Raw genomic sequence first — 23519 nt, forward strand, 5'->3', positions numbered from 1 at the left:
CCTTCAGCCATAAACATGTTTATTGTGATTGATTTCTCATCTGATAACAAGCAAATACTAATATAGTCATGCCACCACTTTCTCAGTTCTACCCCTTTCCAAACGTAGTTTCACAGAAAACTTGCATGTTTTCGCGCAGAATTAGACCACAACTGAAGCTTTCTACAAAAAATTATTACCTATCTTGTATTTAAAAGAAACCTGTGATATAAACAAGAACAACTACTCTTTCAAGCCCTATTTTCAATATGTATACCAGCTCAATAAAAAGAATGAGTGCATGGTATTGTAAAATGTTCTCGTAGATACATTTTCTCAGAAAGAATTCAGCCTTTAGATGTAATGTTTGTTGAGAGTACACACAGAGTTTGTATCTACATGGGAGGTGAATTACACTTTGATAATAATTAAAATTCTGATAAAATATTACATGCGAGGAACACACAAAACTATGGATTCATTTTTTTAGAAGTGACCAGACATTCTCCGTGAATGGGTTCAACTCAAATTCCCTGGTTAATCGCGTCGTAAAGAGGATGGAATGTTGTGGCTTTCAGTTACAATATGCGTGAATGAATTAAATATAAAGCTTTTGATTTTACGTGTCACTAACTACGTTTACGGTGTTCTGGGACGACGAGTAGCCGCAATGTTGTATAGCGAGAGTTCTTTAAGGTGCAAATAAATCTACCGACAAGAGGCTGGCGTTTTTGTACCTACAAATACGACCGGAATGAACCGAGATCGAATTCACCAATTTGCGCTCAAAACAGCTCTACTACGGTGGCTCCCTTCCTTGTCCTATTCCTTTCCTGTCCGACTCGTTGGTTGAACGGTCAGCGTACTGGCCTTCGGTTCGGAGGGTCCCGAGTTCGATTCCCGGCCGGGTCGGGGATTTTAACCTTAATTGGTTAATTCCAATGGCACGGGGGCTGGGCGAATGTGTTGTCTCATCATTTCATCCTCATCACGAAGCGCAGGTCACCTACGGGTGTCAAGTAGAAAGACATGCACCTGGCGAGCCGAACCCGACCTGGGATATCCCGGCACTAAAAGCCATACGACATTTCATTTCAGCCCTTTCCTAACCCATCCTGGACTTAAAACTTGTCTGTGCCATTGCGATTTAAAGACAAAAAAATAATGAAAAGGCTGTTTTCGCTTTTGCTTTTAAATACCTATTTTGCGGGGTGCAAAACGCTTCCTGTGATGCATTTCATTTCAAACTGATGGAGATTGATGATGAACTTCTCACAGCTATACTTATTTCAATATTCTCTTGGTCATGAACTACACTGAACTTCAGTTCGATAGTCAAAGTGTGGGAACTGACTAACTCTACGTGTATTCAGTTTTCAAATACAGTAATACAATATTGTTTAAATACCTCTAGATGGTAACATTGCATCTGATACGAAAACCAGAATATCATTTTCACGACATCAAGCAACCATAACGTTCATCAAATGCAATTAATATAAACACACCGAGTGAGTTGGCTAGGTGGTTTGTGCTACGAAACTGTTAGCTTGCATTCGAAACGTGGTGGGTTCGAACCCCACTGTCGGCAGTCTAGAAGATGGTTCTTCGGGGTTTCCATTTTAAAACGAGGAAAATGCTGAGGCTGTACCTTAACTAATACTACGGTCGCTTACTTTCTCATCCTAGCCCTGCCATATCCCTTTATCACCAACATCCCAGTTATTGGTGCGACGTAGAACAAATTAATAGAAAAGAGTAATCACTAGCCATTTTCTCTACGATTAAAAACACCCATGGTGCAAGAGTCCCGAAGGGCCTTGGCCTACCATGCGTCCTCTGCTCAGCGCGAATGCTTGTAGATTACGAGGTGTCGCGTGTTCGGTACCAGGAACCCTTTCGGCCGTTAATCCCGGATAACTAGACAGGGACTGTTACCTCACCGTTAGATAGTTACTCAGTTGTAATCATGTAGCCTGAATAAATCTCAGAGCAGCCCTCAGATCCCGGTAAGAAACCCAGACCTGCTCGGAAATTGAACCCGGAACCTCAGAGTAAGAGGCAGGTTCGCTACCACTGCAACACGGGCCTGGCTTTCTATAAGACTACCTCATATAAACAATTTAGTAACTTCACAATACAAGTAACTCGTACTAAGTGTAACGTTAGTAAGTATAAGACAGGGACTATAACATATACATTGTAATTATATTTTCGTAATAGATGGTTATGGCTTTCACTCAGCAGTCATCAAAGCACTGTGGATTAACTAAAAGCTTCCAGAATCCTCATTTTGCAACTAACTCTCTGGCTTCGATTACTTCTACCTTTGAATCATTGAGCAGTAGTTCCTGCTTTTCCTACCCTCCGTGGTTGAGTTCACTCCTTGCTCCATTCACCTCACATAACTATACCAATGAGGTCAACGTCACCCTTCCAATACAAGTTGGCCTTTTTCTTCTTATTGTAGGGAATTTCCTGTCATCGCTCCCAGCTTTTAGTACCCGCAATAATTCTTGCCAATTTCATATCCGTTATTTCTAGATGTGAGTAAAATATTCTGAGTCCATCTTTCGCTACCGTACAGAAACTAAGATTAATTTCGCCTGGGAGCTCATTTCTTTCCGCTAATCGAAATTGCAAGCTTGCTGGACGAGCTTTGTCACACGTTAATTCGATTTCACTTACTACACAGTACTTCCATTCTTGAAGAATACACATCGTATGATCAATCTGTTGAAGTTTTGTTTGCCTTACTCGACATTCAATCAATCCCCGGAGGTTTCTTCCGTAATGAAGTCCGGCTCCATGGCTAAATGGTTAGCGTGCTGGCCTTTGGTCACAGGGGTCCCGGGTTCGATTCCAGGCAGGGTCGGGAATTTTAACCAAAAATAGGTTAATTTCACTGACAAGGGGAATGGGTGTATTTGTCGTTTTCATCATCATTTCATCCTCATCACGATACGCAGGTTGCCTACGGATGTCAAATCGAAAGACCTGCATCTGGCGAGCCGAACTTGTCCTTGGACACTCCCGGCATTAATATACGCCATTTCATTCCCTAATGGCATCACTTCTGCCTTAGATGTGTACTCGCTGCATTCCCCTTTCAAGACATCAGTAAAAGATGTACCGTCTCCGTACAGGCCACGAAGGCCCGTGGAGGAGTGAAAGGTAAAAGCTTTCACTATTAGCAAGCTCGGCTCTAACGAGTATTGTAGAGGTCTACGTCTGAGCACAGTTGTTCCCTGGTATCAACCTGGTGCTCATTTCTGGTGCAGGCTGAGTGAAACTTCCTGACAGAGAACGGAACGTCCTTTCGAATGAACCCAGTAAGTCCACACCACCTCCGTCAGGCAGGTCCTTTTCAAGACTATTACAGTTTTAATATTCGTTCCTGACTTACTCTTCATTAAAATTCTTCACTGCTGTCAAATGTGTTCCACTTCATGTTCTAATTTTTATATTCCTTCTCTAAAGTGATATTATTTCAGCTAGTTTTAAGTTATATATACTGCGTTATATTTGTGACAGAACTAATTTTAAGAGAGCATTCTTTTCTCTCTCTTTACAGGCACAACCAGCGTTTCATAATCTCGCAGTTTTACCTCTAAAATCAGCATCACCGTCTTACTGTAATTAGTTATAACTTTTCAATGAAAATCTTACACGGTCTATTCACGTCATTTCGTGACTTCGTATTTCTATGGATTACAAATGAACACAGGTTTAACTAATGATAAAAAGAAAATGTCATTCACCCTACCTGTGGGAAAAAGGAGCATATTTTCTCCATTCTGTCTGAACAGCTCCACTAGGCAGGAGGATTAATCACTAATGGGAATATCATTCAATTGATGGTACATGGAAAATACGAACAGAGTACAAGAAATTAAATTTATTGGTAGCACTGCAGGATGCTCTATCAGCTGTTTCGATATGTGAAATCGTTACAGGAGAGAGCTCTCACTGAGGGCCAATGACAGAGTGTTGGCCTCCAAATCCCAAGATCGTGGGTCAACCCCGTCAGACGTAGTCGGATTTTTAAAGGGTAGTAAAAATGTCCTATCAACACTCCAGTGTCATACAACGACAGTATAAAAAAATCTCTGCTGACATATGTTGAACCTACAAAATTCATTAAAACTCAGCTATAGATCACCCAATAGAAATCCATTTCTCTGTCATCTGATAGCGTAAAATGGAATGTCAAAACTGATACGCAGGCAGCTTGGATTGCGTCAAATGAAAATCCCTGCACATGATAGCATAATAGCAGTGGTCATACAGGGAAAATATAATAAACAGCAGGTTATGGATAGTTGAAGAATTCGGATGCATTGAGAAAAACCAGCAGAGTCCATCTTGACCACAGTAATAACAACACGGCCCTTTCTATTTCTAAATTCAATACTACATGTACGTCTAAAATGTTAAACCATGTAGCCCTTCAGGATGAAACGTAGATCACTGGGCAGCCAATTCTCTGCTCTTTGATCATGGACATTAATGGGAAATTAAACTCCAAGTAATACACGAAAACTTAACATCGATGAACCACCATAGTTGTAATCTTCGGTCTTTTGACTTAAAATACTGTTTGTTAGCATAATATAATGTGGTCTTATGTATTATGCAACGCAAAAGTCCAAACTGCATTTCATTTGTTACAAAATCCAAGGTATAAACCAACGAAGTCCATACACAGTTTGGGCCGATGACCTTCGATGTTAGGCCCCTTAAAACAACAAGCAAGCCAAACATTGTTCATTTAAATACTCATTTACGCGGATTAATTGGAACATAATGTTTTCGTAGTATCAGAGAAAAAGAACAAGTACTCGACAAGATTTAAAAAAAGTATTAACACTAGAAAAGGTTTGAACGTATTTCCCTTCTCCTGTAACATGCCAAATTTTGGACTCTGTTGGATTTTCCTGTGCCCACTTCAAATGTCGGGTATTCCTTATTTGGCCGAAATAAAACAAACAATGAAATGAAGTCATACCTTCTGGGTAGGCTGTTTGGCAAGCCACGAATGCAAAGAGCAGACAAAAGGCAAATGCGGCTAATACGATCTTCTGCATGGTGATAGTGCTGGAGGAACGGCTACTTTAGCGCAATCTAAAGCGTCTGCGACGATTTACGCAGGTCCCCGTCATCTTATAAGAGTCTCCCTTCCCCTCCCCGTTGTTTCCCCCACCACGATCATGTCCTTCGCTAGTGATGGAAACCTAACATGATTCTTCTTAGAACCTTGACTTCGGCGGAGATGTTAAGTAAGCTAAGTGGACAAACACACTGCTTGACTGAGGGGAATCCCGTAAACAAAAGCACCTTTAGGGTAAAGTCGGGATTGGTGGCCACTTACCTTACTCTCTTCTGTCTTTTACTAAACAAACGTTTAGTGCTCGATAGATACATAGACAGATAGATACATAGACAGATAGATAGACAGATAGAGAGACATGATTTCTTCGTTCCGCCTGGAAAACCGCTTCGTGATAATGTTGTGAGATAAATACTGACCCGCAGCACACAAATCATCAAGAGCGAGAATTCTTTGAAATTACTTTCACAATATTGAACATTAAATGACAGATACCGGCCAAAGTTCTAAGCTGAAATATTTCACATAGCGGCTTTTGCATGCCAAATGACGTTTTATTTTACTGGCAGAGTTAGGGACACTTGTCCTGGTCTTACAAACATAATAATCTCCCTGTGGATGGGGGGAGTAGATTAACAACCACGGTATCCCCTGTCTGTCTAAGAGGCTATTAAAAGGGGCCCCAGGGGATATTAACTTAGTAGAGTGGATTCGCGATCACGGTGCTCTTGGCAGAGTCCTGACATTGCTTGCACTTACTTGTGCCAGGCTCCTCACTTTCATCTATCTTATCCCACCTCCGTTAGTCAACTCTTGTTCTTTTCCGACCCTAAAGGTATTAGAGCATTCGAGGTCTAGGGAGTCTTTTATTTTTACACCCTTCATGGCCCTTGTATTTCATTGGCTGATACCTTCATTTTACGAAATGTCGGATCCCTTCCATTTTTCTCTCTTGTTAGTGTTACATAGAGGATGGCTGGCTAGTTGTACTTCCTCTTAAAACAATAATCACCACCACCACTTTACATACACAAGTAACTTAAAAACATGAATCAAAGTACTATATTTCTATGCTAACTCCCCAACACATTCCAGGTTATACTGTAACTTACTGAAGAAATCGACTGCAGTGGAAAAAAGGCCGAGGAGGACCGAGGAAAACATTTATTTCAAGACTTGGCACAGAATCTTCACCATGGTCCCGAACGTAAAATGAAACGAGCAACTGAGGACAGAGAACAATGGTTGCATAGACAAGGCATAGACACTGATGATGATGATGAACAAATGTCTAACGTTAAATAAACTATTACACTAACAAACCTCGAGCTTATCTCTAAACGTATCAAAAATTACTAGTAAAATCTTTGTACCGTATTCAGCAGCAATAATTATGGCGTACTGCCTCCGAGAAGGCGGATGGAGGTCTTTCGAGTTGACGCCTGTAGGTGAACTGCGCATCCGCGAGTAAAGGAACTTACCTTGGCTGAATTTTAATACCGACGGGGGCACATACACACCCATATCCCGAGCCAGAGAAATTAATCAGTGAAGGTTAAAATAACCGATCCGTTTGGGAATCGAACCTGGGTGCCCTGGGACCAAATGCCAGCATGTTTAAGATCTACAATGGTCTTGAAAAAGATGGCCATAACAATTGTTAATGATTAGTTAATGGCTGGAGGGCAGTAACAATAGCGGTACTAGGAGGCGTGATAGTCGAGGGACATAGTCATTGCCTTCCTACCAAGGTCGTATTCCGACTACTGCCAGTTGCTGGGTTATGTTGCCATGCTGAAAGTAGGGATGGGCATGACTGAAGCCTGGAATCGAGAGTTTCGACTCCGAACACAAGGGTATCGGTTCGCAAGAGGCGACGGGACTCCGAACTGACTTGACTGTCATTGCGGGGCCGTTAGCATGTCGAAGCGCGGAAAGAACTTTAAATATCATACATCTTGCTGCACATTTTCCCATTTAGATTTTTAACAGTATTGGAGAATGAACGACGGTATCGTTAACGAAGACGACGAGCGTAATGGTGTAGTTGAAATGAAATAAAACATATCGAGTCCGAAAGTATGGCATAACAGACCACGGGCTTTTAATTTCACGTCTTTATTTGTCGTGATCAGGAAACTGATAAACAGATATCGATGGTAAATCATTATGAATTGCATATAAAAGATGAAACAAATCTAATATGGGTAAATCCACTAACATAATTCGAACATAGAAAGAAACCATTAAAATGAACACTGTGAATGAAGCTTTAACCAAATCCCGCCGATGTTGTCTCGCATACATGTTCATGGCTATACAGTGCGACAATGAACAATGAATAATATTCGTCCCACCACCAGCTTATTCAACCTTTTTTTCTCACATCGTGGTAAGGTCATGTATCGCACGTTGGACTTGGCCACGTTTCACGGCCGAATGTTCGTTCTGACACCAACCCTATGTGGAGGGATGCATTCACTATTGCGTGTTTGCGTGATGGTTGGTGGTGAGAAGTGTTGTGTGAATACGAATGTGTTGGACCCAGCATAAACATCCAGTCCCCGAAATGTGAAATCACTTGCAAGTGATCGGTCTCTCGTAGTGCGGATCACGTGAAACTCTAATCTTGCTTTGCTTTTTTCACTCACACTTCATACGTAAGTGACATCCACGGATATAGTGCACGAATTACACTCAACTGAGTGAAAATGCCTTACAAGTGGAATCACTGCAGAGTAAACTGCACTAGGGCGCAAACAACAAAACAGAGAATTGTTCCTTGTTGAGTAAGAAAATTTAAGACGCCGTCCTACATTGACCCATTTTTTCTTAGCCACCAATAGGAAAAACACTCCTTCCTTGAAAAAGACACATTGGTCCACACGCGTGTTATAGATCACTTATAAGTTGAGCTTTCGTACACAGCAAGTGATTATTGCGCGCTCAGACCTATATATAGGTGTAATGGCTACGCGGAAGTGATCAGCAGTGTGGGGCCACTTTAAAATAGATAACGAAAACACTAGTAAACTGATATGCCTTCTGTGCAATGTTTCGTTATCCTACAACAAGAATACATCGGGTATGATAAAGCACATGAAGTCTATGCATCATAATAATATAAACGTTGCTGCAGAAAGGCCGAGGGAGGAACTTGCAAGTGATGCTCATGATCACCACGATGGCAAGTAATACATTAATGTTAATTACAGTCATTGATTGATTCACGGGCACTGAAAAAAGAATGAACGCATGATATTTTATAAGTTCCTCACAGATACACAAATAAAGTATCCTATATATCTAATGTTTGCTACGGATAGCCACAAAGTTTTGTCTACATAGGGTGTAAATTGGATTTTGATACTAACTAAGTCTGATAAGATATTATATGCAAGGAAAATCCACTATCATGCGCTCATTCCTATTTTGAGCAACTATAAATAAACAACATAATTATGACTAATGTGCTGTATTGATCATGGTGTAAGGGAGGTCCACGACAAACCATGATTGACATATCAAAATGGTGACAAAAGACTTACAGACGTTTCTGCCTGTTCTGTATCCGAGGTATGTACTGCCGTCACGGAAGAGACTGCGTCATATGGTTACAAAGAATTATGAAGAAGTGGTCGCTGAAGTAAAGAAAAAAGTTAGGCAAGTTAAATATGCCTGACTGTTGAACTCAGGACGTCCCTATCCACTGAATCATACATGGCAGTGACGCGCCATTTTGTGACGAAGGACTTGCATCTATAAAGTCTAACGCTTCAGACTGCTCGGTTCTATGAAACGCATATGTCCACCCACATTGCCAGAGAGAGCTTGAAGGTATAATATAGGCTTGGGAGCTGCAGAACGAAGTTCAGTGAATTGTAGCCGATAATGCTGCCAACATAAAAGCTGCAACCAGATGGAACAGTACCTGCGCGATAATATCCCGGTTACTCAGCCAAAAGGACTGTGCGGCAGCAACATTAGCTACAATTAATACAGCGGTAAATGAAATGAAATGGCGTATGGCTTTTTTGCCGGGATGTGTCCGAGGACTTCGGCTCGCCAGGTGCAGGCCTTTCGATTTGACTCTCGTAGGCGACCTGCGCGTCGTGATGAAGATGAAATGATGATGAAGACGGCACATACACCCGGTCCCCAAGCCATGGCAATTAACCAATGAGGTTAAAATTCGCGACCCTCCCCGGAATCGAACCCGGGACCCCTGTGACCAAAGGCCAGCACGCTAACCATTTGGCCATGGAGCCGGACAGCAGCTGTAACATCTCTCTCATATAATGACTGGGTAACTGTATATGGATTAATTCGGATTTTGGAACCGTTCGACGAGATGGCATAAGAAACGTCCGCAGAGAAAACTATGTCACTTTCTAAAGTCATATGTGTGCATACACAGATGCAACTGGTAGTGCGACGTTATCTCAGTCAGGACAATGTTCCATCTGTAAATGCAGTACTCCTGGTCCTTATTGCAGAGAGAGAAAATAAATTTGCTAATTTTGAGAGTGTTGTTATATTAGCAATGGCAACCATCTTCGACCCCAGGTTCAAAACCCTAGCATTTTAGTTCCTCGAAATCTCAGGAGATGGTAACAATTTTGACGAACCACTGTGTTAAATCAATAGTGCACAGTATGTCAGAGTGGAAGAAGTAAATTATCCTGCATCCAGCAGCAGTATGAGGTTTCCAAATGTGTTGTGGAATTTTTCAATTCTCGCATTGCAGAGAAGAATAAGGGACACAACGCAAGGGCTGATACTATAATTGCAATTCAGCGATACCTTGGGGAGCAGTACGAAGACAGAGGGACACATCCACTTGATTACTGGAGGATAAATCACCAGAAATTCCCCACTCTGGCGAAGCTCGTCAGGAAATACTTCTGCACTCCAGCGACCTCGGTGCCTTGTGAAAGACCTTTTTCCAAGATCGGACAGGTAGTGTGCAAGCAGAGAAGTTGACTGAAAGGGGGCGTGGTTAATATGATAGGGTTTTTAAACAGTAATTGTTAAACGATTTTTGTCATCACTCTCCGATTTTCGTCTCTTGTGTATATATTTATAAGGTATTAATTTTCACAGTGAGTGCGATGTTACCTGGAAAGAGTTTCCACTGAACTGCTTGTATGTTCGTCATAGATTTGTCATTTAAATCCAAATTGGCGACAATTTAGGAGTATTCCGTCACAATATATTGTTACCATTACCAATTAATTTGTTGTAACTTTATACCCTTTGCCAGTTTTTTTGTTTTATTTTATTTAAGTCCAAATTAGCGACTATTTAAAAGTTTTGTTTTCATATTATATTAGTATTGTTATTAACAATAATGGGTAAAAGAAGTTATGATATTATAGACTACTCTATGCACTCAATATTTTTCTTTTATGTAATCGCAGTTCATATTGGTTATTTTTAAGCGTATTTTCCCAGTATTTCTCATTATTATTATTATTATTATTATTATTATTATAAACAATAAGTGATAAATTGTTGTCATAAGTAATACGCTCGCTGGTGTTTTGTAATTATGCAATTGAATTTCATATTGGCGATTATTAACATTCTCTCATAATACATTATTCATATTACTAGCTGTTACCAACGGCTTCGCTCGCGAGGATTTGGTAACTTGAAAAATATTACTTGTTCCTCGGTACTCCACTAAGACATTATCTGTAAATCCCTAAAGTATAAAAACTCACCGAAAAACTGCATTTCATTTATCCCAGAACATCTTTGTAAACCACATTCGTTGCATTGCCTTTTGGGGCTAAGATGATCAGTCCACGGGCAGACCCGAATCTGGAACACGGAACATGGAACTCTACGTGTGAGAAACAGTCCTCTTTCATGTTGAAAAATAAGTTTTCTTTATTTCTAAAGGAGATTTCATATACTAAATTTCACGTCCTTAACATGTTAGTTTTCGAGATATAAGTATCCTCATAAAGATAATTCAACTCCTTCTTCACTTATTTTAGATCTCTAGCTTAAGTTGATTTTCCAAAAACAGAAAGTACGTATTTCTTTATTTTTGAAGGAGACTACAAATACGAAATTTCACGTCTGTGATATGTTAGATATACTAATTATAAAAACTACAAATACCAAATTTCACGTCTGTAATATGTTAGATATACTCATTATAAAAAACTGCCCCACTCCTTGGCTGAGTGTTCAACGTTGAGGTCTTCCGTTCACAGGGTTCCGGCTTCAATTCCGAACTAGGTCGGTGTTTTTAATCGCATGTGATTAATTCTTCTGGCTCGGGGACAGGTTGTTCACTCAACACACCACATTACCAACCACAAAAGGAACACGCAATAGTAATTTCATCCTGATGCCAACCGTATATGTAGGGATGATCCAGCCGTAAAATAGGGTCAAATCCATATGTGCGACGCAGTTGCACCCGCAACCCCACAGGTGTGGGTAAAGCGGTAGAAGAAGATGATACTCATTTAAAAAATTCACCCGCTTTTGTATTCTTTTCACCCCTTAAGTGTATTTTCCAAAAAAAGTTGTGTTCATTTTTGAAGAAGATTCCAAGTACCAAAATTTAACATCTGTAACATCTTCATTTTCTGAGACATATGTTTCCTCATATAAATAATTCAAATACTTCCTCACTTCTTTTCATCCCTCCTCCCCCCTCTTGAAGTGGATTTTCTGAAAACGAACATTTGTGTTCTTTTATTTTTAAAGGGACAAGTATGAAGGATGAGTTCTCCACCTAATCAATACTTTATTTTACATAGTGTCAATAATTTGCATAAAAACAGTACCGGTTTCGACCCGTAAATAGGTCATCTTCAGCTGTTAGAGAACTTACTTAATAGCGACTGAACAGAATAAACAGTACTAACATTAAAACTAAACAAGAATGCCATTAAATAAACATGATACCACTATTCTAAAATTACTTAATATTAACAGATATACATATGGTACAGTTTTGGGGTTAAGGGTGTTATTTTCAAATATTACATATATTGAGGCTGGAATCGGATATCCAAACTAGCCTTATTAGAATGTGGTAATCGATTAACATAAAACATTTTACTAGCAGAGGAAAAGAGGGTTCGAGTAACAACACTTCCTTGAGAAAGACGGCCACACATTTCCCTTTTAGTAGACCTGGTTTGGCACAACAAGAGAGCTCCGACCCTCCCGGGATAGGATGCTATAAATTTCCTTGTCAATTGCCCGCACACGGGCCACACTCTCTTTAAACCCAACATTAGTGCGTTTACAAAAGCCTATTCAGTGGGCCAATTTATTCACGCGAACAAAACTAACAAATAAAAAACAGGTGCATAGAATCATGCTCTAACCCGCTCAGGTATTCTTCATCTGATCAATCTCTCAACATTTGGGCCGTTACATTATTTTACTCTCTCTCTCTCGCTTTAATAGGAGTCCGGTGTTCCATCCTCGTGCCCCTCATAGTAGAATTACCACACTCCACGGGCTAGCAAACAAGAGTTGAATAATATCACGGATATCACTAATAATAATAATAATAATAATAATAATAATAATAATAATAATAATAATAATAATAATAATAATAACCATAATAATAATAGTAATAATAATAATAATAATATTAATAATAATAATCATAGTAACTGTGTACCTGACCTGAATTTATATTACCTTCATTAGATCGGCATAAAATTATCCGACCAAATTAATTAATTAAAATAAAATAAAATGAACTAACAAAAGGTATTTAAACAATCACAAACAAACAGAGAATTCTTCTACAGTGTCCTAACTAGGGTTGATGGGTGGACATTTGTACCTCGGTGCCATGAACTCTTCACACACGTATGATGCAGCAAGGCCTTAAGTTGTCATGCATCAAGCACAACTACATTACATTAAATCGAGTACTTCATCTATCCAAATTTATTTGGTTCACAGGATATTTGGCAAAGATCTTTGCGTCATCTTAACCTGACTTCTTTCATATATCTCTCCAAGAACGAAGGCTCCTCCATTACCTCAACGAAATTCATTATCCGTTTCCCCCCGTCTCTTCTGACAGTACTCGTAAAACAAGGCTACAACCATGTTCATGCAATAAAGACACTAGATGCAAATTCATACTCTATTCCTAATTTGTTTCCTTCCCAAACAACTTTAAATGATTAAAATTAAAAGGAAAATACCGACCACTCCAATCTTACTACTTGAATTATTCAATATAAAATCATCCTACGCTATTCCTATATTCTGATACAATGTATCTACAGGGAATATTAATATCATAAAATTATAGCTTTGTACTCAACAGTGCTGGTCCGTTGTCCATCGTCCGCCGTTCGAGCCCATGGAAGGGCTCCCTTGAAGGACTTACTCCATCATGGCGAAGTTTGAGGACACTGGTTCAAGCAGTACTGCGATGATTCTGCAATAATCCATGTCGGTGGGGTTTGAACACTGAAATGACACTGTTTACACTGTTTCACAAATATATCCACTGCACACCTCACAGGAAAGTTTTCCTTTCCTCTCACTAGAACGAAAGTTATGTGTTTGATACCCAGGCACAGGACGCAGCTAGCCTATCCTAATCTAACATATGCAATTCCGAGCTCACAGTTTCATTACCGGAATAGTTTAATATTCCGCATTACCCTAAGATGGGCTACTTATATTTATTATCAACCCTGTCTTGTATGCTTTGTTCAGCGCGCCCCTCAAATTACGCCGTTCTGAAGCACGATAAATATTGATGTAATTTTGTTTATGTGATAACCACTAATTATCCGTACTATCTCTTTTCACTCGCCTGCCGTTTACACAGTTTCAAGCATAGACAATAATCAAGAGGCTCTCTGCCTCCACTACGGGATACTGATTGAAAAATGACGTTCCATGTCCCATGGACGGCAATTCATTGTTTCACAGTTCTCGGTGCGAAATTATGTCACTCACGTTCCTTCGTGTCGCACCGCGACCAAACTATAAATGCGCACATCATGTTTACACAGTTCAGATTTTTACTGAAGATTCGCATTGAAATCCGACTTTTCACACTCCCGCTTACAGAAAATTTACCATACAAAGAGAGGAAAATCAGACCAAAAATCGGCCGTGTGGTCACCTCGTAGACTCCTCGAAGACTGGACTCCACCCTCATATGTGCAGGCAAATATAAGGGCTACCCTAGGGTGGGGGATGCTTGGGAGACATATCCCTGCTACAAATTTCAGTTTTCCAGATCCACAAGGCTTACGAATCTCAGCGATGCGGCAAATTGTGTGGCCAACTACTCCGAAATACAAGATGTGATGCGGAACTCAGGATGATCGGTGGATTTGTAGTAACTAATTCCAATAAAATCGGGGTGGGGGTAGGAGTTCCCATAAGCATCTGGCTTCACTGTAAGCGTGGGTACGCCAAGCCAGTTACGTAACCTTACGAAGATGCATTTTCGTAGGTGAGATTATTCTACCTTGATTTCCAATTTTGCCATTCATCCAATATTCCTCTTATTACTCTGACGTGTGTTTTCTGGTTAATTTAGCCTTTATTGAGCTGAAAACACCCCCGAAATCGCCCCGTCGCTTTGTCACCGCTGTGCGTTGGCGTTTGTTTTCAAGATGGAGTCAGCAAAATTGTGTTCTTCTTCCCCTTGTTCCATGATACGCGTGCAGTTCGGGAGTTTTTCTGAGCCACCCACTGGGTGCTCTAGGCGCCTCTATGTCGCGAAGTGTTATGCAATATGATGCTACTGCCAGCATCCACACAAAGGAAGCTACAAGCCTACTAATTTCTTAAATATATAAGTCGAAATAATTATTCATATGACTATACGGTCACAGTATTTACTTCGCGATCTCACAGGACAGCTTATTGAAGGAGGATTCTACATCGAAGAACTGCAGAAAACAAAATATCCTGATCACTATTTAATCGAATGTGTTATCCGTCGTTGTGGAGATAAACTGTATGTGCAATGGTTTGGTTTTAATAACAACTTCATTTCCTGGGTTAATAAAGAGTATGTACTTTAAAACTGGAGTTCTTATTTTCGAACCTCTACCTCTCTTTTCTTCTACTGCATAAGACAAGTTTAAACTTGCAAGGCAACATTATTAATACTAGTTAATTTAGGACATGTGGTAGGGTAGGACTAATATTAAAAATCAAATAACACCTGCAATATGTTTCACAAATCGTATTTATTTTAGTATATTTACATTTTCTTTCTTCAAGTAAATCTGTTCTGTCCCCTCTTTCATAGATTATTTCTACTGTTCTCCCTGTTTAATGTCAACACCCAGTAACAGTTCTCCTTTCATTGCACCGGCAGCGACACGTTCTTTTATCTTCTCAGCAACTGTAGCATTAGGTGAGGACATACGCTGCACACCTTTATGATACAGATTTTCGTCAGCTACACGTCTTAGTTCAGGATTGTTTTGACGATAAGCAATGTCATACTCTTTACAGGCAACATCTAACATATTATACCGGGATCATCACGTGCCAAGCGGACGCCAAGTCGAGTTCTAGGGCCACGGTACTGGTAACTAGGAAGATGAAGTTCAAAATGAAGAAGATCAATCAACTTATTGATGTGTCCATGCCCAGCATGCTTCCTCACCTTTGTCCTAGTAAGTTTCATCACATTTTTTCTGCGACAGCTTGCTTTCTCTTTTCGCAGCCATGGTAAGTGTTTATAAGCGAAGACATCTCGTTGGTTTTAGGTCCGTGATACGGTTTGACATGTACGACACTGTTTCACTTAAGGTCTCGTAGTTAAAATCGTTTGTTCTTGATGTAAACTACAGGTTTGAAGCTCTGACAAAAAAGGATCCTGAGTCCACTCACGAGGTACCTTATCCCAGATCTTCTTTACATCATTCCCAGCTACACTGACCTCACATTCATTTAGTAATGCATTCTCTTTCAGTAAAAGTGTTTAGTTTCTTTTTGCAAGCATAACACTTTACGACTGGAATTTTAACTTCGTTACACTTATTAACAAATGGAAATGACATGATGGCTTTACACTACAAATGTCTCCTTTACACTGACGTCATTTCGACACTGCAATTTACACATGTTGTTCACATCCCGGTATGCACTGCAACAAAACCAATCAAAGAGTATCCACACATGGCGTGGAGACTGTTTAATTGTTTCTCCACTACGATCCTTGGGAAGAGGTTTAAACGATGGGCATCCTAATTCATGCATGTCGATAATTTCACATGTTGATATTAGATACTCACGCAAACATTCCTTCTTTTCACATACCTTTAGAAAAACAAGATATGCTCTTGACAATTGTGCATTCATGACCATAGATAGAAAGCGATAATGTATTGCTATTCCTTCCCACTGTAGGCCAGAATTTTTTCTATCCATTATGCCAGCTTTTTGTTTTCATCTGTTTGCAAACAGTGAGGGAAAGTTGGGCTAAATACTAAACTGACGAGTTTTGGCGCCCACAACATCGGGCAATCCATCACAGCCCTCTCTTTGAACATAAATTTGTTGCCGTTCACTTTAAATCGTTGTATATCAACAACTAATGTTCTTGTCATGATAGAATAAAGCCCTGCCAATCACAGTAACTCAGAGACTAAAGAAAATATTTAGACTTATACCACCTACAGAGGTCTGAGTTTACTAAAGAGTGATCTTGATAACGAACGAGTCTAGACATACATTACACATGTCAACGTGATCGCTGCATGTTAAAACAGAATGACCTTAATATGGCACGTGCTCAGTCCCGCCGAGACTACTCCGGCACAGGTGAAGAACTAAGTAGAGGTGCGTTTTAGGAGGAGGCGGAAGAGCAGTGTCGTGTATGAGGTGAGGCAATGTTTGTGAGGGGAAGGCCAACGTCTCAAACGTCTGAGCCGTTCAGCCTGGCAGGGTGAGGTAGGTGGTGGTCCACAAATTCAAATTACTAGATTAGTTGCTCTAAAAATCCTTCCAACCCTCTCCGCAGTGAGAGCATATAACGCTCTTGATGGTTATTTGTCCATCGCATGGCGACGTAAAGCCTTGAGCAGACCTCTCGATGCTATTCGACAAGAGAAGGCTATGTGCCACTATCGGGTTTTACCATCTTTCCATATATCATGACATTCATTTCACCTTGCCTGACGTCAGCGAGGGAATCCGCTAATCGATCTTAACAGATTCATCTCATCCCAAAAAATCGCCACCGTAGAGAAACGAGACAAGGAATGGACACATGTCATACACACTTAGCCAGATAGTCCTAATTTCAAATCACTCACACTGTGACGTCACAGCTCTCTGTCAGGGCAAGGCATGCGCGTTCGTTTGAGTGCATTTTTAAATCGCCCCTGCTTATTACGTCACAGCTCTGTTACTTCTCCAAGAGGGGAGACGACAAAGATCCTGTGTAATGTTAGGTTACTGTTCTTGGCCTAGATGCGTTTTTAAATCGCCCACGCTTATTGCATCACAGCTCTGTCAATACTTCAAGGGGGGAGACGACAAGAGCCTGCGTGAGGTTAGGTTACCGTTCGTGACCAAGGTTAGGTTAACAAACCTACATGTCACCTCACTAATTCGGCTCCTCCATGGGGGAACCCTCCTGAAGTTAGGATAAGTTAACACGACATAAACGATTATATTCCTCCAAGGGGAGGCTCTCCCTCTCTGTGTGTGTGAGAGAGAGAGAGAGAGAGAGGTTAACACGTCATAATGGCGTCTTATCCTCATCTGCAGGTCATTGGCCTCGTACGTAAGGAATCCGTGACCTTTCCGACTCGGCTCCTATATGGGACGCCCATTCGATTCGCCTCCTCCAAAGTCACCCGTGAGGTAAGCATTGCCCATGTACGCAAGGGATACGTGTCCTTTCCGAATCGGCTCCTCCAAGGGGCGTCCGATCGTTTCGGCTCTTCCAAAGGGGTCCGTAAGGTTAGCATTGCCCACGTTCGTAAGGGTATGACGACATAACCTCACCTAGCGTTCAAAACACTCAGCGAGATTAGCATTGCACTCGTACGTGTGCGTATGACGTCATAACCTCACCTAGTGGGGTTGAATGCACCCCAGACCAATTAGGCTCCTCCAATGACGTCTGTAAGGTTAGCCTTCCTCTCGTACGCAAGGATATGACGTTATTCCGAGTTCAATGGTATAGAACGTACATTGCGTTACGACTCAACTAGGGTCAATGGCCTCTGGTTCAAAACGTACATTGCCTTACTACTCAACTAGGGGTCAATGATCTTGTAAAATGTTGACGCAGCACCCATTGTTTTAGAACGTACATAGCGCTACTTCTATTATACTATTTCTAAAGTTCAGCGATCAGAAGAGTTTTGACGGACAATCTGGTATACAACAGTTTCAAGATGACTGTAATGTTTAGGTATTCGAACGGCATGCTTCAGTCCATGTAATAGAAGGCAGTGTTTCTTTTTCAGTTTGTTTTGATATGTTCGATACAAACATTGCTAGTGACGTCATCTTCATTTCACTTAGGAAGTTCAGGATGGCAAAGCTTGGTAGACTGTTCAAGGAAGTGAAAGAAAATAACAGGGTTCTCAGATTTGTCACTGACAAATCAAGGAAATAGGTCAGCTTACCAGGGCGAATCTTGTGAGTAGGGAATTATAAATACCTCATAAATGTATTTTTCATCTCATTCATGATCCTCTGCACTTCTCTTGTTGGCCTCCTCCTTGAAATGTTGAAAATACTTCTTAGGAGGCAAAGTAGAGGGTCCCCACAATACGAAAAAGGTAATGCTAAGCAATATTCTCAATTTTGCCAAAAGTTGAAGGACTAAGGGGCCCGGAAAGGTTTCAAATTATGAGTCTTGGATAGCTCTATGAAACTAAAAGAAATCGAAAAATACTTCTGGCCTAAGTGAAGTTCCGGAAAACAGCCTAATATCTCTTTTTTCTTTACTTCTTTCCTTTGAATCAAATCCTGGCCAAATTAACTTATTTACATAATTCTTTCTGTAATGTGTTCCTTGGTTCAATACCCTCAAGGGTCTTTTGATTTTTGAAAAATATCCACACGGAGAATAATTATAATGGCTTAAGTGAAACTCTGCATTGACTCACATTAGCGCTCGTGGTGGTAGAAAAAGGCAAACTGCTAATGCAATCGGCCGGATAACGATTATTAAGGGAAGGATTGCAATGTTTAGGAATAAACGAAGAATATATTTTCATTATTTACTATATTTTATTTACGTAAAATTCGTAGCTCATATCCCTAGGATGTTTTCAACATTGATTTGCTTGCCTGAAGGGCTAGAACTGCGGATTTTCCCCTTCATTTCTAAGCTTAAAAATTATCATACATAAATATTTAATTTTTTATCAGTCAGAATACCAAATTGACAATCTATCATAAGACCTACACTCATACAACATCCGAGTCGTGACACTACAAGCGTCAGAGATGAGGAACCTGAGAAGAGTAGAAAACAAGACAACACAGATCAGGGTCCGCAATGAGGCCGTTAGGTTGAGCCTTAACGTGAAGAAGAAATTCAGAAAGCACAACTCCGCTGGTTTGCCATCTTGTCAGGTTGTCATATCAAAGTTCCACAAACAAGTATCCGAAATAATACGTACAGGCAAGAGAAACGCAGGAGAATAGGGGAATAAATATAAAGTGCCGTGGATCGCCCAACTCAAAGCAGGCCAATGGACAGTCTGAATACAGACCCGTTGGAACTTATTAGAACACACCTACCAATGAAATGAGATAGTAAGAAAACTCCAGGTTTATTGAAGAAAGATGAGACACAAGTAAAACTATATGTCCAATGGAGTAGAAAATAGAAAGAAATAAAATATACACAAGTGAAGTAATGAAGTTGGAGATTACTTATAGATATTACCAAGTACGGACCAGTGCCAGTATTAAAGACAAAATTACCATATCATGATCCACAGAACCTCAGATCCCACTCTACCACTCAGAGCATACAATACAGTATTTTTTATGAACCTCGTCTAAAGTGGTAAGAACCGACCACAGCAATTTTCTTTCATGTGTTACATAACACCGTTACTAAGAACGTTCAGGATCTGTTCTTCAGAATATCTCAAGACAAATATACCGGTTACATCACCCACATTATTCCGTTAGTGGATTTAAAAAAATCTCTATCCCCACAACAACGCCAGAATTAAGGCTAAAAAATCGTAATCCTCCTACCCTAAGAGGATATGTCACACAATTAGATCCCGAGCAGAGTCGGAAGAGGTTTTTTAGAAAACGATGAAATAAACAAAATGTAGGCATAAAAATGATAAAATAGTCTCTCTCATGACTGGGTATCGGATCCAGGCGACAACAAAACCAAGTGATCATGAACACATAATAAACTGAGAAAAACAAAACATAAAACTAAAGAAAATTAGAAATCCCGACAGAAAACGGAATACTTCACACACGGTCAGGCAATCACTCAATCAGAGTGTGGACAGAATGTGGGATTCGTACAGTCCCAAACAGATAATCATAAATGCATTTCTCAAATATTATCCACGACAGGTTTCACGCAGTAAAGTTCATTGCAATATTATAGATGCCTCCATTCCGAAGACGTTAAGTTAACTTCATCACCGATAAGTACATTACCATTTATTTCGCTGATTATCACTAGTTGTGTATTGTGAGAGCTCTATAGAATCACTCAAAAATGTACACAATGAAGATAACATCCCTCTATTAATACCATACCACGTAACCAATTATTTCCGTCACTGTGAGAAACAACAAGACAGACGAGACCGCCCACACACAAACCAAAACATTCAACCACACAGCATTCGTACTGCACACTTCGTAAAAGAAACATCAAAACACAGAGCAGGTTAATGATATAAATTAGGAAAAATCGAAGGCCATCACAAAATATAAGAATAGCAAAATTTAAATGATTTATTATCATTCACTCTATGCAGTACAGAAACCAAGAACAAAACCAAATATGAATTCCTCAGACACCAGGTATGAACAAAGCTGCTGTTTTAACCATAATCTAATTTACTAAATGAAAATCCACAGCCTGATTCCAGTCATCTGACCGGGTCAGGAATGGAATGAATGGAGCCCCCATCTAGCTTCGAGGATAGGAAATGTGCCGGCTGCCGAAGCCTGTCGCACTCCTCTGGAGCAATAATAAATAACTGACAGATTAAATTAAATGTTATTGGAGAATGTTGCTGGAATGAATGGTGACGGTGAAAACCTGAGTACCCGGAGAAAAACCTGTCCTGCCTCCGCCTTGTCCAGCACAAATCTCACATGGAGTCACCGGGATTTGAACCACGGTATCCAGAAGTGAGAGGACGGCGCGCTGCCGCCTGAGCCACGGAGGCTTCAAATTTACTAAATAAACTGAGTACGGTAATTATTTTCGTGAGAGTTACAAAACCAACGATGACATCCCTAATACACGTATATATAGGAGGAAGAATCGCGGACGTGATTTTCATAACGTGTTTGTTTGTTTATGCAACCCTTGTCCCGTTCTTCTACGGGGTCGTGTGAGAGGTGAGATAAATCTGCCGGGGCGGGATTTTATGACCAGGTGCCCTTCCTGTCGTCAACCTCATCAGATGAATTAATGAGATGAAATGCATGACAAGATATATGATGGTAGGAAGGGAAAGGGTGAAACCCGGTGTCGGCACATAGCCTACTCCTGTCGAATAGCACCAAGAGGTACGTCATGGAACCCGAGAAAAACTGCTGCGAGCTAGATGCCGAATTTGAAAGTACTTAAGATGTCAGTGAGAATATAGATAACATTTAAGACAGAAACAAGTCATTCGTAACAGTGGTCATTGTATAGTACTTTCACATGAATGGAATACTATTTAAAATGAAAGATTGGGCCATCAGAAAGATTAGCTAACAGTGCATCGGTACCCACGAATGACTTGGGAAGCGACAACGGGGTAGTCTTCGAATAAGGTGTCGTCGCGATTGCGAACAGTCTTGATTGCGGACAGTCGCGATTGCGGACACATATTTGGGAGATAAGCTTTCGTGAAATAAAGTATCTACGTATATTGTACTTTTATTACTTTTTCTTTGCTATTTTGCTTTACGTCGCACCGACACAGATAGGTCTTGTAGCGACGATGGGACAGGAAAGACCTAGGAATGGGAAGGAAGCGGCCGTGGCCTTAATTAATGTACAGCCCCAGCATTTGCCTGGTGTGAAAATGTGAAACCACGGAAAACCATTTTCAGGCCTGGCGACAGTGGGATCCGAACCCACTATCTCCCGGATGCGAGCTCACAGCTGCGCGCTCATAACCACAGTGCCAACTCGCCCGGTGCTTTTATTACTTGTGCAAGTGCGTAAAGGTTCATAGTTAGTGCTACCCGGGACTGCGTGCCCTTTTTTTTTTTTTTTTAGAGCACCTCGCTTATTTTCGAGATAGGCTTGCCGTGTAGCTCCGCACATGAAGTAAACAGCAGGGGTTCGGAAGACCCACGGACGCCATGAAGCCGCACGGTTAACCGTACTCGGCCTTAAAAATAATTAAGACCTAGTCCCTTAATTTGCTGCTATATTTTGCTTTGTCAGAATAACTGTTTGCACTTTTTAAGAAGTTTGTCGTTTTTACTATTAATTATTTACATATTAATTTAGGCATATAATTATTTCTCATGTATAAGATCGTCATAATTTTACATACATCCTGTTAATAACACACTCGTATTTACAACATACGTTTTTTTGAACGAACGTCACTTACGCTTACTCCATTCTGAGGACAAATGACATTACGTCCAAAAACCTTTGCAAGTTGCCATCCTCATTGTACTTACTCGTGCTTCGAGCAATTCTTTCGTCCAGTTTACAGTACTTTATTTTTCTTTTAGTTCCTTCCAAATTTAAATCCATCCGCATAATTGAATGATCTGAATTCTCTGCTTCCAGCTTTAGACAGGTGATGAGATCTCTTATTCTTGAGTGAGACCTTCCAATTTTACTATTGATGTTGTAATTCCACCCTTCAATGGTATTGTTTGTTCTGTTTCTAACGTTAAAACAGTTCCACATCTCCAGCGGGATAGACTCATTCAGCAGCCATTGCTCCACAAAATAGTCGAAGAATTCTGTTAATTTCACATCCGACGGAGCTTGACTGTGAATTAGAATCCATCCACTCTCTACATCTTCAGGCTTCAGGAAAGCAAGTGCAGCACATTTCCTTATATTTCGTCTGATTTCTTCGTTTTCCTTGTAAAGAGTCGTCATTCCTATTTCCTGAACCTTCCTCCACAGACACTGCGTGAAATGGAAATAACATCCGTGAATCTCAGATTGAGGAAATGTTTCTCTTAGAGCAAAAATAGCACCAGTCTCAAAGTCTCCTGTGAATTTCTCTGGTTTCCATTCTGG

The 23519-nt window shown here is 40.4% G+C and overlaps 1 protein-coding gene across 5 annotated transcripts in view; it reads right to left on the minus strand.

Moving 5' to 3' along the window:
- LOC136864680 (protease inhibitors) overlaps nt 1-23519 on the minus strand; it is a 185330-nt gene that overhangs the window by 71174 nt on the left and 90637 nt on the right. The window contains exon 1 of one of the 5 annotated variants that reach the window (XM_068231096.1): nt 4988-5135. The exons of 3 other annotated variants lie outside the window; for them this stretch is intronic. In XM_068231096.1, coding sequence (XP_068087197.1) covers nt 4988-5066 — 79 coding nt within the window. In that variant the 5' untranslated portion in view covers nt 5067-5135. Of the gene's footprint in view, nt 1-4987; nt 5137-23519 lie in introns of those variants that run through there. One more of the 5 variants, XM_068231098.1, reaches the window with a different exon arrangement.

The sequence above is a fragment of the Anabrus simplex genome, chromosome 1, assembly GCF_040414725.1.
Source record: "Anabrus simplex isolate iqAnaSimp1 chromosome 1, ASM4041472v1, whole genome shotgun sequence".
In the NCBI taxonomy this organism is placed as follows: Eukaryota; Metazoa; Arthropoda; class Insecta; order Orthoptera; family Tettigoniidae; genus Anabrus; species Anabrus simplex.